Source organism: Sarcophilus harrisii, chromosome 4 (genome assembly GCF_902635505.1).
Source record: "Sarcophilus harrisii chromosome 4, mSarHar1.11, whole genome shotgun sequence".
Lineage (NCBI taxonomy): Eukaryota > Metazoa > Chordata > Mammalia > Dasyuromorphia > Dasyuridae > Sarcophilus > Sarcophilus harrisii.
In genome coordinates this window covers 385,620,807-385,639,458 of record NC_045429.1, presented here as the reverse complement: position 1 = coordinate 385,639,458, position 18,652 = coordinate 385,620,807, and the positions used below count along the sequence as shown (strand labels likewise).

Sequence of the window (18,652 nt, the reverse complement as noted above, 5' to 3'; positions counted from 1 at the left end):
ACACACACACACCATTTCCCCATGCCCGCCCACCTTAGATCTTCATTACCAATTGTATAGATTATTATATGTCTTGACAGCTTTTCTTGACTCCAATCTTCTCTCTTTCCATACAACTACTAAAATAATTTTCTTAAATGTATGGCCGGGTCATTTCTCTATACATAAATTCTTTAGCACAGCATAAAAGAAGAAATCCTTTTTGTTAGCAGATTTCATTTCACTCTCTTTTCTTTTAGAGTAAAGACTTTACGTTTTAGTAAAATTGGACTCCTTGCTGATCCTGGATCTCCTTTGTCCTCTACCGTGTCCAGGATTCACACAGGTCATTGTCCATGCTGGGGATGAATTCTTTTCCACATTTCTGCCACATGAAACGCTTCTATTCTTCCAGTGTCCAGCTCAGCTACTGCCCCTTCCAGAACGCTGATCTTCAGCAGTGAGTTTGGAGAGGCAATATGGCAGTGATCTCCTTCTCCTATTTTGTATCGCACTTTATCTAGACTATCACTCTTGTATATTTAGCACATTCTGCTTCGTAGTAAGAAGTAACTGCACATTGTCTCACTCCTCTCCACTCCTTAATTTGAGGGCTCCTGGAGATCTTGTGTCCTTTCTCATCTTGGTGTCCCCAGCATCCAGCCCACTGCCTTGCCCATTTGCTTATTTCTTGATCACAGGATCAGAGATTTAGAGCTGGAACGAATGTTAGAGGCCACAAATTCCATTTTGCAGATGAGGAGACTGAGGTAGAGAGGAGTTAAGGAACTTTGTCCATTGTCACATGGCTAAGTGTCTGGGGCACAATGTGAATCCAGGTCTCCAAGACCCTGGGTCCAGGGCTTTGTCCTTTTTGTCATACTGGCTCTTGAAACTTGAATTTACCCCGAGAGAGCTGACCTGATGGACGTTTCCGGACAGCATCCCAACGTTTTGCCCACTGCTTAGTTGTCAGGTTAAAGCACCACGGCCGCGTTCCTCGCTGGGTTAAGTTCTTACATTAAGGAGGAAGATTCCTAAAGGAGTTTAAACAGATTTTAAACTGTGAGCCGACGTGGCCTTTACTTTCAAAGAAGGCAGAGAAGGCCGATGGGGGTCAGATAAGAGAAACCTACTTAGAAAATCATTTTTGTTTAAAAAAAAAAAAAGCAGCTTTTCTAAACACTGGTATTTATTTCCCGGAGGAGTGATGAGTTTTGAACCTATGTATGTAGGCTACCACTTAATTAACTGGACTGTGGGAGCCATACAGTTTCTAAGATTCAGGATCAGTGTGAGATGTGTCTCTAGGCTGAGGAAAGATGAGGGTTCCCATTTACCTGTAGGAGCTCTCGTCTGGAAGGACCAGGAGCAGCTAATCTCAGGCCAGTTAGGCTGTCACCCCCCACCCCTCAGTGCTGACCATCCCCAGCTTTCCAGGGTCCCTTCACAAACCACGGGGGCTGCCCTGAGATGCCCGAGCACGGCGCCGGGAGGGAGGCCGCGGGCTTGTCTGGGGTGAGATCAGGACTCAGGGGCGCGACTCCGGCCCCCCGTGGTCTGACCTTCCCTTGCAGCCTCAGGACTCTCCGCATCCCTTTGCTTCCCAAACCGTGACGGACACTGCTGGGCAGCAGGACACAAAGGTGAGCGGGCACAACGCCCAGGCCGGGGCCCTCTTCGGAGACGCTGCCCCACGGAGACGGGTCTGAAAGTGACAGGTCTGACCCATCTGAAAGCAAACCAGGCTTTCTGTCATTCAGGACACAGGAGAAAGACGTCCCAGCCCACTCGGGGAGCCTCTGTAAGGGACCCGACAGGACTCAGGGGGTCTCTGTCAAGGCTGGCATTGGGCGGCAGGAAGACAAGACTGTGAGTACACCTGTGAAACCCAGCCTGACAACATGGAACAGTGACCGAGTGTCCCGGCAGCGCGCCGACAGCCAGCCTTTGTGTCACGTCTTCCGGGGGCAGGCGCTGCACTGGGGGCTCGTTCCACATGCGCAAGGGGTCTGGGAGGCGGGTGCTGGGACCACCCCCGCTTTGGCTATGAGGCCACCGGGGCGAAATGACCGGGTAAGGTCCCACAGCAGGCGTTTGAGGCTAGAACTCTGGCGCTTCTGACCCCGGCCTGCAGTTTAGCCACGGCAGTGTCAGGTGAGAAGGCCGTAACATGATGAAACTAAGATGAAAAGATCTGTCCCTTTTCCTTTCTCCAATACTTGTCTTTTTTAAGTGAGGGAAAAAAGACAAAACACCCACATTTCTAACAGTTCCCTGTTTTATTGCAATACATCAAAGTCAGGTTAATATCAAGTGTGTCACCAACATAAAGTATTGGTGAGGAAGTCATTCATTACATTTCCGACTGTCCCACCTTAAATATTTCTGTGCAAAAGAATCCACATCATTGTTTGTTTGGTAGCAGAGAATCTCTTACAAAGTCCCCTACAACATCAAGGGCATCAACCCAAACAAAATAAAATAGAAAATGATAAGAGGCCAAAGCAGTGTCTTTTCCCCTCCACACAGACTTGTCAGCTTTTATATTCTAAACAAAAAAGTGATTACATCTAGGTCATGCAAAACTGTACAATAATATTACAATGAAAAAACCCTAAAAATATTTTTTTAAAAAATAAATTGATATGAAACTGTCAGACATAAAAAAGGCAGGTCACTTTCTTTCCCACTGAAATGCCAAGAATGGTTTGGGTTTTTATCATATTTCCCCCCATAACTCAGGCTATTTCTTACATGTAACAGAAGCTATTTTTGTTTCATATTTTCAAATATGGATGGAAAGGAAGACAAGAGTCACAGATTCCGTGATGGATTGCCAGAGAAATGGAAAACAAAGCCTCTCTGGCGGTTTCACGTTTGAGAGTCCTGGGCCTGCTGAACATTCCACCCGCTTCCCCCAATCCATCATCTCATCAAGCAAAATTAGTCTAAGAACTTTGGTCTGGATTAAGTCAATGGAGTCACAGCAGGGAATGTTGTTCTAAAATGGGTGGAATGAAATGTTAAACACTTCTTTATATAATTCAGAGAAGACTGAAATGGGAGGAAGGAGAAGCGTAGGAACAGAAAATAATGAGAGAAATACCTGATTCTCTCCCAGGCATTTGGCCACCATTGTCACTTATAAAGTCTGGCTTAGCAGAAGTTCCTAGACATAAAAATTAAAGCTAAACTGATTTTTTCAGATGCTTCCACATCTGGAGAATTGACATAAGGTATGTTATCCAAACACACCTTGGTTTCAAGATCAGAATGTTCTGATGATTTCAAAAGCCCCCAAATTCAGCTCAGTTACAGCTGTAAATGGTTTTCCTGCTGGAGTCAGAGAAGATTGCTCTCATTGCCCCCCCCCCCCCATCAATTTACAGGCAATACCTGAGAGTTCAATATAAATTCAATCAATCATGGTTCTACTGGACTCAGAATCTCCTTTTTTTTTTTAAATACATAATTCAGCAATATTCACTCATTAAGTGACAAGATACATTTCTGACCACAAGAAAGGCAGAGGAGAGCTGAGCGGCCTAGTAAGAATGGTGATGAACTTTTGTTACAAAAACTGTTTTAAATTCAAGGGCTTTGAGGATTGTGTATGAGAATAGAGATTTCAAACTCCAAGGCTTAAATGTGGGAATGAGGAATTTCTTGGGAAACCAAATGACAAATGACAGCAGTTATAACGCTCTATTCCAAAGGAAAAGTGCCCAAATCACAGGCAATAGCTGGGTTTTTAAATAATCAGACAAATGCAACTTACTTTAGCAACCTCTGAGGTTTTTAGTTTTGGCAAAAACTGCATAAATGCTGGGTCCACCAAAAGCACATGATAAAATGTCTCCAAATTCAAGGGCAGACACTGACCAGGCAGGCTCATAGCTGAGCTATGCCAATGCCCCTGGCCCTAGAACCCGCTCCCCCACTCCCACCTCAGACAGATGCCGGGCAGAGCCCCTTTAGGCCATGGCTCTCCTGTCTGTCAAGAGGAGAAATGTGCTCCTTCCACCAGTCCCTGAGCCGCCTGCAACGAAGGAGAGATTTTGTGTGGGGAAGGTACCAAGAGCAGATGGGCCACATCTTTTCATTTGTGTCCCCTGCCCTCCTCTAAAGGTCAACAAGGTTATTTTTCTTTCTTTGGGCCCTTTTTTCCCCAGGGGAGTTTTTCTTTGGTGAGTTTTGGGTACCTGCTCAGATGGTCCTGAATGCATTACGCTAAGCTACTAGGGGGGCATGATGATCAAATATGGGCCCAGGATAAACACCACCAATAGATTAACTGAGGAGGAGAGTCTCTTCTTGCCCAATGTGCCTGGGGCGGGGAATTGCAATCAATTTCCTATTGAAATTATTCTCCTACAAACAATTCTTTATTGGAAAGCATAAGTGGGAGACCACTGCCCTGATCGCCCTGGTCTGGGACAAGCAGGACAAGCTACGAGCTCCAGGTCTCTGCACAGGCTCTGAGGGGCGTTCCATCAGTTTCTCCTTTTTGGGGAGATCTCAGAGGATGATCAGCCCCATCTTCCAGGAGGCACACAAGCTGGCCCAGAGCCTAAGAGTTCACTGGTATGATATGAGATCCTTTAAGGAAGGGAAATCCCTAAGAAGAGCTGAAGTAGGATAACAGACAAGACTGAAAATAAGGTGCTTTCTGGAGGCTTCTTTCCATCTGTTTTGCCTTCCTTATATCACAATGGTGATGAAGAGCAGCAGAACTGGGCAACAAAATTTAAACGTTTGCTGGTTTTCCATCATTTCTGATGCTAATTGACACATTTAGGAAAATGTGAGATTCAAATGAACTATAAGGTACCAACTTAATATCTGAACAAGTCAAATTGTTCAGACAGCATATTAAATAATTCTTAGAATGCGAAAACTTTATATATTTTTCCAAAAGCAAAAAATAACTTGGAGGTGACTAGTACTTTGGAACAAGTATGCCTGGATAAAATAAAATACAATAATTTTACATCAGGTATAGGCTCCAGCATGTCCAACTGCATTGACTGCAATTTTTAATAATTCTTCAATTTATATGTCTGTAAAATAACCCTAGCCCAATTCTTCTTTCCCTAAAAAGCTCTGCAAGTTTTTCCTCAGAGTGGTATAAACTTAGACCGATAAAACTGACACTTCGGTTACCACAGATATATAATGAACACATAGTTATCAGTGGTCAGATGATCAGCACAAATGCTGGGATCCCAATTTATGATGCAAGAAAAAAAAATTCTTTTAATACAGTGGAGTATTAGTATATGTCCCTGGAAGGAGAACAATTTTGTAGATCTCTAATTTTAATGAAGCTCATGTAAAGAGAATCCAAGAAGCTGATTTCTCTTTCTTTTCCTCCCACCCTTTTCTACTTGTGTTGTCTGATGGGGGAAATGACTTCAGATCTCCATTTCATAACAAAAATACAAAACTCCAGATTAACTTGAGTTGTGAGAAAGTGGACTTTGGTTTGTTCTCAGCTGACTTTCCTGGGGTGCCCCCAAACAGTGGAGGAGCAAATTAAAAATGCAACTACAGCACAACCAACCCAATCAAGCAAGAAATCTGTTTGTAAGGAAGCTTGAAAGACATTTTGGCAGAACTGAAAATTCTGGGATGATTACTGATTAAACATGAACATCTTTTGTGTAAACCTTTTAAAAATTATCCTCAGATGAAACTAAGAAAATTTTTGGTTGAGGCTGCTCAAAATGCATGCATTTAGCTGACTGAAGTTTTAGTTATGTGGTAAACTGTTTTCAGTTTAGAGGAAGAACATTCCCCTTCAAAGTAAAATGAGTTCCTTCTAGAGAAATTGTCTTCTGCGATAAACTGTAGTAATGCAAGGGAGGTGGGGAAAGGGCGTAGCATATTCCAGAAAAAAAGAAAAAGAAGCGCTTTTGTGATCCTTAAGGAGACCTACTGTTTTGGAAAATATAATTTTGCCCTGTAGGTTTTGGAATGGAGGAGTTTTGAGGATGGCAAGAAATCTTATCTATTCATTCATATAACAGATAGGAAGCGTAATCTTTAAAATGAAGATTATGGCTTTAATTCTACTAAGGAAAAACAAGAAAGACATGTCTTTGATGACAAGAGAAATTAAAATGTTCTTCTGACACGATCTTCCAAAGGGAATGTTGCTTTCTCTAGCTCTCTCTTTCAAACAAACATCAAATGGTTTTTTCAACATTTAAAATTATTTAGCATGAAAACATATGGAAACAACACAATTCTTTTAAATTAAAGGATTTCTTTCTCTTAAATATGCATCCATCTTTTACTGAATACATGATGCTTCTCTCTTAATATATACAATCAGTATTTAACTCTTAAATCTGTGTATTTAAACTCTGTATTGTAGTAAAATATGTATTGTTTTAATTAATAAGGATTCACTGGTAACAATCAGATTAACATTCAATTGTGATGGCTGAATGAAAGCTTTATGATGCTCTTGGATGTACTGATTCTCCCCACAAAGTTATGGGTTCACTGTGCTATCTTACAGTATGAGACTCTAGTGCTCATTTAAATCTTATTCATTTTTAGTTATCTGATCTATTTATACTACCTTTTTTGAAGGGAGTGAAAGATAATGAAAGCAGTTGTAATTGTATGAAATGAAATCAATAGAAATAGAAATCTGTGGCAGCTATTTGACAAAAGTTTGCCCTTTTTTTTGCAGCTGTTGTTAAATCTGGGGCCAAAATTCATCTTTGAAACATATCAGAAGGTAAACCTCATCTTTCCTACTCCCACCTCCCTTCTGATACCAGTCCCCAGATAATTTTCAGGCAGAAGTGAGAGGAAGAGATGAAAGCGAGAGAATAGGGTGAGTGAAGGGTAGCCGTGGGATAAAAGCCGTTCTGATGTCTGATTTGAATGCTGAAGCAGTTCATGTGTCCCAACTCACGTGGTCAGTGCTCTCCAGAGAGAGGCTCTTGGTCTTGTGAGGAGAAATGGGGCTGGGAGGGCTGCTGAGGTTGGAGCTGTTGGAAGCTGTAGAATGCCTTGGAGAGTCAGAGTCCTGCAGCCCCAAAAATTAGGACATTATTGATGAGCAATAATTATAGCTGACATTTATATAGAACATTATGGTTTTACAAAGTGCTTAACATGATCTCATTTGATTCTCACAATAGCACTGTGAGGGAGTAAAGGCATTATCTCTTTTTACATATGAGGAAACAGCAGGAAAACCATGTTTTTCCAACTCCAAATTACACCATTGCTGTGGGATAAGCACAAGCCCCCACCAGAGACTCCCCTCCTTTACCCCTCTCCCTCCACTTTGATAATTGTATTTATTTTTTCAATGTCTTTGACATCATTGGAGGCATCATTGTATGTATGTGAAAGAAGAGTACATGGAGGTAACTATTCATGGAAGCACTTTAGAAATGTGTGCTCTTTCCATGCAGGCCAGACTAATGACTTAGCTGAAAAACTCCTTTTCAAGGTATGGAATCCTATAAAATTCTAGCTTATAAACCTAAGTTACTTGGTCTCATTGCTCACAGGGTATAAGAGTGACTAGTGATTCATTGAAACTGCTAAAGGCTGATCTCAAGATGGAATAATTTAAGTAAACTCTGTATGGCCACTTCTCCCCATGCATACATTTCTTCTCTACTTCAAACTTTATCAGACTGAATACTGAATTCTAATGTACATTTATGAACAGCTAATACCAGATCCCAATTCTTGTGGTCCCCCAAATTTCCATCCATATCCTTTAGTTTCTGTCACACTCACCTCTCGGTCATAGTCCCTTGCTGGCACATCACTTCCTTGGTCCATACCTCCTGAGGACAATGAACCATCTGAGGGAGAGGTCATAGGTTGCCGTTTTGTCCCGTAGCTTCCTCCTGAGAATTCTCTCCTCAATGCACTACCATTTTGTGAAGATGATCCTAAAATAGTGTGCAAATTACTGTGTTACTTGTGTGAAATAAAAGTTTGGTAGGACTTCATCAATTGAGATTATGAGATAGTAGAATCTTAAGTTCTAGAACTCTATGTTAATAAAGTTAATATCATTACAACCTTTCTGTACTTGATATAATAAGAAACGGACTTATTTGTAATTTATAGGCAGGGAAAGAAGTGGAATGAATACTTTCAAAATCTTTCTGTTGATGTTTATGCAAAACTTTTTTTTGAGAGCAATGGGAGATGCAAAAGATAGGACTGCAAGCAACTATAGCCAGTTGAGAGGGATAGTTAACAAAGTGGATGATGATCCCCTCCACTCTCCAAAAACGACAGGTTAGAACTATGGGTCAAGTCTAATAAGTTGAAATTTAATGAAGATTAAATATACTAGTTACAAAGTTCCATGAAGGTAAGAATAAGTCTAAACTTGATACTGCCTATGGCACAAATAACAGTGCTCAGCATGCAGAAAGTACTTAATAAATATTCATTATGTTTGTTGGATGAATAAATCAATGTATATTCTGACATTGAAAAAATCAATTGTACAAGGATAAAGTCATAAAGGCATGACTAAATTATGAAATATGAGAAAAAAACAAAAAAAAACCACCTAGAGCTTTTAGTGGACTTTAAGCTCAAAATATTATTAGATTAGGAATCATTCTGTCTGAATGTCTGAAAAAATATAAGAAAATTTAGTTTGGAGGAGATGACATGAAAATGGGGGGTGGGGGGTGGGATGGGATGACAGTTCTCAAATATTTTAAGGATCTTCATTCCATAAAAGGATTAGTCTTATTCAGCTTAGCTGAACAATGGGAGGACGAGCATTTTGTGGATATTAAAGAGAAGATTTAGCTTCACTCTAAGTAAAAAATTCCTAACATTTAGGGTTATTACAAAGTTGAAAACTTTGCTTTATTATGAAAAGTTATTAAGTCCTTGTCTTGACATCTTTCAAAGAAAAGCAGGATGAATTGGGAAAGTGGTAAAGGACACTTGTTTTAAGTATGAGTTGGGCTAGATGGTCTCTCAACCTTCTTTTACTTCTGAATCCTGTGCTGACATGTGACTTCTCTTTTTGACTTTACCCACAATTCCACTTTAACTTTAATTTTAAAGTACTGGATTCAGATTAGATTTTGGTAAACAATGAGCTGAGTAACAGAAAGAACAAAAGAATCATAAAATTGGAGAGAAAAACACCATGATGTCAGGCTCAAGGAGCAGAAGCTAGGCAGCTTTCCAACCATAACAAAAATTTTGAAGCTTCCAAGCATGGAGTCAGAAAAGAGACCACCTACCCTAGGGTCTGAGGTTTTTTCCTTTAATGTTCAAGTTACAGAAAAAAGAAGAAATCATTCCTTAGGGAGGATGGGAATGAAAGAACAATTCAGATTTTTGAATAGGTAGGAAGTGTGGGTTGATCTGAGTCTTTTTCAGGAATTTCAAGCTTCACACTTCCTCTAAGTATACTAACAAAAGAAGGCAATCTCCAGTGTTGGTACTGAAGGTCAAGTATTTGGGCCTCTCCTTAAAAACAAGAGAGCTTCTTTTTGTGATGGCAAAGGACAGGAAACTGGGGAGATGTCCATCAACTGGGGAAGGATTGAACAACTTATGGCATCTGAAAGTGATGGGATACAATTAAGTTATAAGAAAAGTTAAGGGATGACTTCAGATTAACACAAAAAGATGTAAAATGAGCAGAACCTGAAGCACAATCTCCCTGGAAATAAAGCTGACAGGAGCAAGAACAGATTTGGGTGAGAAGAAGAAAGAAGCTCTATGCTCTATAAAGGGGTATAGCACAAAAAGAATTTTTAGCAAAAGGACTTCTAGTGGCTGTTAGTTACTTCCATTGATCATAAGCATTTACAATATTATTTACAATAAGCTTGAGCCCACTTTCCCTGGGATCAATCGATCTATCTATCTATCTATCTATTGGTGGGAGAGTGCAGCAAAAACTTTTGGGGAGATGGTTTTTGTACCAACCATTCCCATTATTCAGCCACATCTAGCTGAGTGTAATCAAGTCAATACTCAACAAGTATTTATTAAGCACTTACTATGTGCAAGACCCTGTGCTGATCACTAGGGACAGAAACTAAGGCAAAAACAGTCCCTGAATTCAAGGAGCTCAAGGAGCTGTCCTTAGGGGAGACAAAAATGAAATAGAAAAACACAAACAAAGCTGCATTCCCTGACCTGCTTCTCCACTCTACCAGGACAGCTAGAAAGAAGGAAGACTGAGTGGGGGATTCCTGAGTTCAAACTCTGCCTCAGACATTTGTTAGTTGTGCAACATTGGAAAAGTCACACCCTCTATCTGTCCCCATTTCCTTATCTGTAAAATGGGAATAATAGCATCTCTATCAGAATTACCACGAAGATAAAGTGAGATATTTTTTCAATCTTTGTAAATCTTAAACCACTATATAAATGATCATTATTACCTCAAGTATGCATGAGGACATTTGACCCTAGGCAATAACCCTTGTCATTACTCATATGAGATCAAATGAGATAATATTTGGAAAATGATTAGCACAACGCCTTGTACACAGTAGATGTTTAATTAATGTTCCCTTCTTCTTTCCCATCCCTTTTCTCTCTCCTCCTATATTTCTATTTCCAAGAATAATAAAATCTCTTTACTAATCATAATCTATTATCACCCCATCTTGTCCTATGTCCCTCATAAATATATTCTTCATCTAATATTGGCTATGTCCAAAATCTTACTTTGCACCACAAGTCTCTCACCTCTATGTCAGGAGCTGTGCAGCACACTTCATCACCTGAACTGTGTATGGTCACTGAACTGATTAAAGGCCTTCCATCTCTTAGTTCTTTTTTGTTGCTGTTATTGCATAAATTTAATCTCCATCTGCATTAGTTCTCACAATTTCTAGCTCCTTATAAACATGTACCAATTTTTTTTCAGCCATTCCCTTTTAGTTTTCAGGTTTTTGCTATTACAAAAGTTGCTGGTATTGGGTACACTGATTTTAAACATGAGTTCTAATCTTTCTTTGAAGTTTTGGGAGGTTTAGGAGATGAGTGTAGAGCTAATTTGGTTCATTAAGTGGTTACTCTTGGGAAAGGAGGACAATGTAGTTAGAGAAGGGGAAAGTCTAAAAGGGAAAGGAGGACAATGTAGCTAGAGAAGGGGAAAGTCTAAAAGGGACCTGTCCTAGAAAGTTGGAATGCTTGATAAGGATGGAGCTGGAGCTCGGTTTTATCTCATTATTACCACCTCCCAAGCACTGACTTCTTCCACAAGGAAGTCAGAGCTGGGTTTCGCCATCAAGGAACTCTCCAAATAGCCAGAGATAGCATTGTTTAGAAACTCTGAAATTGTGGTCTAATGTGAATGGAAAGGGAGAAGACAAGGACAATGAGAGCTGATTGAGAATTTGCTCTAGCAAAGTAGGTTTTTGTAGAGAATTCCTTTGTTTCTCCTTCAGTGTTAAAAAAGGAAATTCTGTATACTTAAGTGTCAGAAGAAATTTATTAAGCATGTATGTGCCAGGCACAGAGCTAAATAGTAAGGTATAAAAAAAGAGGCAAAAAAATCTCTGCTCTTAAGGAACTTACAAAATAATGGAAGAAACAAGTTGTAGAGAGGATAAATGGGAAATTGAGAGAAGGAAGGCATTAGTATTAACAAGGGTTGGGACAGCTTTCCTGTAGAAAATGGACTTTAGTTAGGAGTCAAAGGAAACCCCCAAAAGATTAACCAGAGATATGTCCTTACAAAGAAGAACTTGTTCTGCAACTGATTCACTGAGAGAAAAGGATGGGGTGGGGGAATTAAATTTTTTATAAAAAGATACACGTTTCTTAAAAATTAAGTTTTATAGACATCTTTAAAAAAAATATACTAATTCTCCAGCGCCCATTCTTTTACCTCTTCCTTGAGAGAGCCAATCCTTGATATGAAAAAAAAACCCAGAAAAAGGGGAAAAATAGAATTCTGATCAGTACACAACCCCCCCCAAAAAAAACATGTGCAATATTTGTAGACCTCCTATCTCTGCAGAGGGATGAGGCAAGACTACCTTCTTTTATCTTTTCTTTTGAAACATATGCATTCTTTATAATTTTGCCACATCCACTTTTGATTATTTTATGGTCGCTCTTTTCATGTACATCATTGCAGTCACTACATATATTATTTTCTTGTCTATGCATTCTGCATCCATTTATGTGGGCTTAGGGTTAAACGTCCCTTCATGGACACATTAATCATAGGTTTTGGAAAAGGTTTGACCATAAGGACTAGGATGAGTGGAGCCTTTGGCAGAGACTAAGGAATAACTGCATATGATCATTCGACGTCGTTTAAGTGGCTCAGTAATACTGGCGACCTGGAAGTCAGGAGACATTAGCTGAGTGACCCTGGGCAATGGCAAATTGATGTAGGATCTTTGCCAAGAAACCCCCAATCGGGGTCACAGAGAGCTGGACATGACTCATCTTGAAGAACTCCTTTTTGCCTGGCTCACCGATAGCTATTTCTATTATGAAAAGATATGTGAGATGAGGACCCTAAGGCCATTAATGCAGTAACGGGCTAAGAGACAGGAATCCTGGCACATTCCTCAGGAGACTGAACTGAGAGCCACAAGGCTGGCATATGAGAAAGCCCAGAGAGTGGTGTGGTAAAGCTCTTTATCTAGTTCCTGGCCATGGGCGTGGACCCCATGCCTGGGATCTGAAAAAACTAGACTGGACAATTGAATGATCTTCTCTTTGGAGTCAGAACCAACCGTCATTTTGCTAATGACTCTTACCACATACAGCTGTTTGTGGGGTACATTAATACTCATGAATGATACTACACATCTTCTGAAAAGTAAATAATCAGTTTTTATGCTTTTAAGGAGAGACCACAGTATAGATCCATCATCAATCTCATCTTGGGGGCCATGATGCTATGTTGTGGTGGGCTCAGTCCATCCTTAATTAAGGCTGGAAAGACCCACTCTAAATTGCCCACAATAGTACTCTCATTATTTAGTTTGTACTTTGCAAAGGAATTTTTGCATTTTTTTGTTTTCAAGTTTTTATTAATTTGTCTCAATATATTCCTTAATGTTATCTATGATTTTGTTAGAAATCAGCTTTTTTAAAAGTTAATTTTAGTAGTAGTCCCTTAGAAGATTTTGGGATAAAAAAGAAACAATATTTATTTTCTTTAGATGGCAATGATTTCCCTTTAAGGAAGGAGACCATTCTTGGGGCTTGGATGGTCTGGAGAACAAGAGATCCAAAAAAGTCACACTTATATTAAGTCAGGATTCTGGAGGTTTTAATGGAATTCCTATTGCCTTGTGAGGACTTCTTTTTCACCTAATATTGTTGAATGCAAAAGCAAAGGAAGGTAGCATTTTTGTCTTAATTTAACTAGTTATTGAATCTGAATTTTGTCTTAACAGTTATTTTTATGATCTATTTAGGATTTTAATTCTGAGTTTTGAAGCACTGGACTAATTTAAGATAGATGTGGCCCAGATTATCAGTGTTGCTGACTCTGGCCTCTGAGGCAAGTTTAACATTTAAAAAAGCTATCATGTTCACCTTCCCCCACAAGCCTCTCCTTCTCCAGGTTAACTATCTAATTCTGTATGTTCCAAAAGCACTTCCATAAAATTTTAATTTATTTATCATGTTCTTTGAAAATACCTCTCAATCCTCTTCTTGCTTTGGAGTGATAAGTCCTATATTTCCTTAATTTTGTGCAGATTTTCATTTGGTCATCTTTTAGATCTGTTCTCATTCCTTCTACTGTGCCAAAAGTATACATTTGAATTGGTGTGCTAAGTGTTGATTGCTCTAAATGTGTTTTTCTCATTAAGCCTTCTTTAGGATGCCAGTTTATTTTATCATGTAATCTGTTTGAGCTTTCTCTTTGTTATTCTTATACTAGATGTGTCTTTCTTGGGAAGGACCAATATATTTGTAAGTATTACTTTTATCCACTGGTTAATTTAAACCTTTGTATTCAGCCTCAAAGTCATCATTCTCTATTGTTACTTGACATACACTAAAGACTTCACATTTATCAAAGCAATAGTAGGAATTCGTTTTATTCTCATAACTGTGGGAAGCAAATCCTCTTACTATCCTTATTTTATAGATGAAGACAGTCATAGAGAGGTGAGAACTTGCCTGGCTTCCTAGAACTGGTAAATATCTGAGCTTGCATATGAAGTCAGATCTTCCCGACTTTAGGTCCAGAGCTGTACCCATCATACTATCTATCTGACAAAAATGGCTTCACCTTCATGAGATGAAATGGCTATTTAATGTGCTTTTCAGTGAAGTCACAAAACTTAATGTTATCCAGGCAAATCAAAGTCACAGAGATTTTAATATAATTTCCCCTTTCATTTAAAAGCTGCATCAATTTTCTTGAGTAATGATAATGGGATTTAAGGCTAAGCAGAATGACTGTGGCCTTAATTTATCATCTTAAATTTCATATAAATTGTTCTTGATATTATTTGTTTGGTAGATATTTTTGAAATAGAGAACGGCCATTCATGAGTATATCAAATATTCTACTATTCTCACTATGGCTGGTTTGTTTTATATACTAGAGATATAGGACCGACTATGAGTGTGTAATAAAAGTCAAAAGCTTTGTGATAAACATTTAAGATGATGTAAACATCTGGGAGTTTAGGGTGGCTTGCTCAATAATTGTTAAATTGATGTGCTGCTCTTTACATTCCCTTGAATTTTCTGAAAACCTTTTTTCTCCTCAACTATTTTTTTCTACTTGCTTGTGCCTTTTTTGATTGATCCAAACTGTGAAGGCTTAGTATAAAGTCCATAAACATGTCCCTGGCTCATACTTTGAATGCTATTCACACTGGAGTGAGAGTAATCAATATCTGATGCCTTCCATTAAGTATGATGGTTTCACGCTTGCACAAGGAGGATGCTGACAAGGGCGTTGCTAATAACTCATGCATCTCTACACTAAACTCCCAATCAGTCATTGTGGATTTTATTTGGACCTCTCACTTTCCCAAGGAACTGAAAAGCTAGAAGTTCAAGCAATCTCCCTTGAGGTAACTGTCATCACTCATTATATCAATGATGTACATGCTTTCAATCTCCTATCTGATCCAATCTGTGCTTTTGTTGTGATGGATTTCTTTCAGCCTCATCTGGATAGGCTTCAGAACTTCACTCTTTAAGGATTCTCTCTCTCTGATAATTTCTTTATTTCTTAAGCCTCTCTAGTATAATACCAAGTTGTTTATTCTCTGAAGATGGCATGATTCCTTGTATTCCCTTAAAATTTTTACTTTGACTTTCAATTTTTGATTAACTTTATCAAACATTTTCATTTTTTTGGTTCCAATTTGCATTCTGTTCTTGCCTTAAAGCAACACTATTCAAAATTCCTGCTGCATATATACTGACCAGATATTGCTGTAATTTTCCACTCTCTTTCCATAGGTCTTCAACAGCGTTCTCAGCTCACTTCTGCAAATACTCACACATTTTTAATGCTTGTTTTTAAGAGAATGTTCCTAGATAGCTCCACCTTTCCTTCTATGCTCCATACTTGTGGCAATGATCACAGAACATATTGTTGTGTGCAAGTCCTGAAATACTTTTATACTCTGTCAAATATTGTGGGATGATGCATTCTTTCATGATGATAATTCTAGGAGATACCAACTTTTGGGGAATTTTTTTTATTAGTTAGATTTATGCTGTGAAACTCAAAAAAGGTTTTGGAAACTATATTCTAAATATGCTCATATTTTTTTACAAAGTTTTGGTAATAACACTTAGCATTTAACATAATTTTAAGATTTGCAAAGCATTTTTGCAATTTCTATGATCTCATCTGAGCCTTGAAATAATACTGTAAAGGTGTTGCTATTATTTTAATTTTTTTAGACAGGAAAACTGAAGTAGCCAGGTTAAGTTGCTTGCCCAAGGTCACATAGCTACTATCTGAGACTGGAGACAAAGTCACATCTTTCTGAACCCAAATCCAGCACTCCGCCCACTGTGCCACTTGACTTGCCCAAGTGATTTAAGGCAATTGCATTATTCTTGTCATCTATTTCATTTTTGGGTAGTACTTCTGGAATTTTCATTAAGTATAGATTTTTCAAGAGTTCTGGTTCTTCACCTTTTCCATTTTCAAGTTTAAGTAATTCTTCAATTTCTGCTTCTGGTTTCTAATCTTAGTTGCAGAATGAAGCTATTTCCTAAGACTGCTCTATATTTACCTTCAAACACTGTTGGATAACTAGGATCTGAAGATGGGAGAAGGCCTCACCTACACCTTGTAAGACCTGCTTCCAATTTTGTTGTTATGGCATTCTAGAGTATAATAAAAATCATTCCTTTCTCCAGGATACTTTATACATACTCAGGGTTTGCCTTCACTTCAGTGTGAGTTACGTATGTCATTATTCTCCTATGTATAAAGCAAGAATTAGGATGAATAAAGGAAGTGACAGCACTTCTAAATTTAAACGCAGTCAGCCCAGAGCCATGACAAATCCTTCCATGGACCTTGATACTTACTTGCTGCCAGTCCACTGCTAGCACTCATGGAACGTCCTGGTTCAGGGCGTGATTTAGTGATGGATGGAATACTGACAGAGCCACTGAACATTGTCCGACTTTCTTGAGGCCTGAGGTTCTAAAGGAGTAATAGAAAAAGAAATATTTCAGCCTGAGGGAAAGGATTTGTGGCACAGACATGTTTCTCGGTATAACTGATAATAGAATTTTTCTTCCTATTAGAAAGAGCAAGGAGTGCAAATTAAACACCACCAACTAACTGCCCAACATTCACACAAAATAAGCTCAAAACAAAGCAAAACTGAATTGCGGGAGGGAGAGCTTTTTTTTTTTATTTTTTATTATTATTTTTTTTAATCTAAAACATAAGAATTCTGTAGCAAGAACAGTGGCTTGAATTACTGAATTGGCACTAATGGTCAAATGTTGAATTACATGGACAAAGGCAGAAACAATATAAGTACCCCATATTGCTTTGGATGTTCATCACCACTTAGGTGAGACAGGTAATTATTATTAATATTATATCATTATATATTATAAATATAATATATTACATATTATAAATATATGAATTATAATAATAAATAATATATATAACAAATATATAGTTTTTCACATGTGGCTACTTGCTCCCATGGAAGGAGTCATTTTAAGAACTCACACAAATATAACACGGTGTCAAAGACATTGATGACATTCTTAAAATGAGGACAATCTGGTTAAAATGTTCATTTAGGTGTATTCGTTTGAGTAGTTTTCCATCAATCTTAAATCACTCTGGCATACAATGGAGAGAGAATTGGCCATAGCATTTCCCCAAAATTATAGCCCCCAAACTGTAGTGTTATTTGGGGAGAGGGGGGAGAGACTGCAATTATTCTGGGTAGACTACAAAACACAAATTCTAACCAAGAATTTTAATATAATGCCTTACATAATGGTTGATCAGAAGAAATCTTGAGCAAATTGATGATTTCTCCCGATTGGTTTAATATAATTTTAGGGTGATGGGACATTTCTTAGGAAGGTGGATGTGAGTCCAGATCGCTCACTGGGAGGTCAAAAGAAGTTCTTGTAGATGGTTCCAGTGATTGGGGCTCAGGAGAGACCAAATTGGGTCGGTGGAATTGCCCCCTCTGTAGTCTAGAAGAGAGAACTGTGAAATGTCTCCCCCCTTTTACCCAGAGCTTTCTTTCCTTTGGACTTTCACATTGGAATGCAGCAAGGAATGGGTAACTGTGGTGGTGATGCAGGGAAGAGAGAGAGTTTTCCTTTAAGAGTAGAAAATGACCACCTTCAAAAGGGCTTGTGGAAAGTGGTCTACATTCACTCAGATGAGAATGAGACTAAAGTTTCTGGATTTCTTGTGCTTTTGTATTTTATTTTCAGAGATCAGGCATTAGCAATCCTGAGAATGAATGCTTCCAGTTTTGGGAGTTACAGGATGGAAACTCCTGAGTTGAAGAGTTCCTCAATTTGAAAATCTGCAGGTGGGGCAAGGGCTCCAGGTGGGAGAGCTCCTCACTAGCTTGACATTTGTGGGGAGGACTGTACTGCCAATGTAGATTCAAAGCCATGCTACAGCCAGCCAAAGAACTGGCACCCCAAGTAGTCTTTCTGAGGGTGTCTGAGAAGTTAATGGGTTGAGCGTTTCCTGAGTTTATTTTTGTACACTGATAAGAACATTGCATCTTATGCATTTTTTGTGGTGGAGGAAATATAAAGAAAACTGTCCTATACCCGACAGCCATATTGCACATTAAGTACCTCTGCAAGAAGGCACCCTGTTATTGATTTACAATAGGAAAAGCCTTGGCACAAATCATACCTTGGCTCACCAAGAGATTCCCCTGGAATTTTACTTTTTGATAAGGAAAGAGTCAAAGAAAGAAACTAATCTGGGGTCAGGTTTCCTAGGACTGAACCAGAATGGAACATTAAAGCCAAGAGCCTGCTGGGGACTAGGCTACAGGTAAGATTTTTTTTCTAAGATGGGCAGAACCATATATGTGCCATTGCTATTATTAAACATGATCCATTTTTCTTTCTTTCTTGAGAATATTCAATTTTAACATTTACTTGAAAAAATATTTGATCAATAGGTTCCTTAATTTCTGCATATAGTTAATAAAAACATGAT

The 18,652-nt window shown here is 38.7% G+C and overlaps 1 protein-coding gene across 12 annotated transcripts in view; it reads right to left on the bottom strand.

Annotated features, from left to right (window-relative positions):
• Nucleotides 1-2,242: 2,242 nt before the first annotated feature.
• Nucleotides 2,243-18,652, bottom strand: part of CDC42BPA (CDC42 binding protein kinase alpha) — a 347,959-nt gene continuing 331,549 nt past the window's right edge. For all 12 annotated transcript variants that reach the window (XM_031967004.1, XM_031967009.1, XM_031967005.1 and 9 more), the window contains 3 exons: nt 16,510-16,627; nt 7,756-7,913; nt 2,243-7,027 (listed from right to left, as the gene is read on the bottom strand). In XM_031967004.1, the coding sequence (XP_031822864.1) occupies nt 6,896-7,027; nt 7,756-7,913; nt 16,510-16,627 (408 nt within the window). In that variant the 3' untranslated portion in view covers nt 2,243-6,895. The remainder of the gene's footprint in view (nt 7,028-7,755; nt 7,914-16,509; nt 16,628-18,652) is intronic.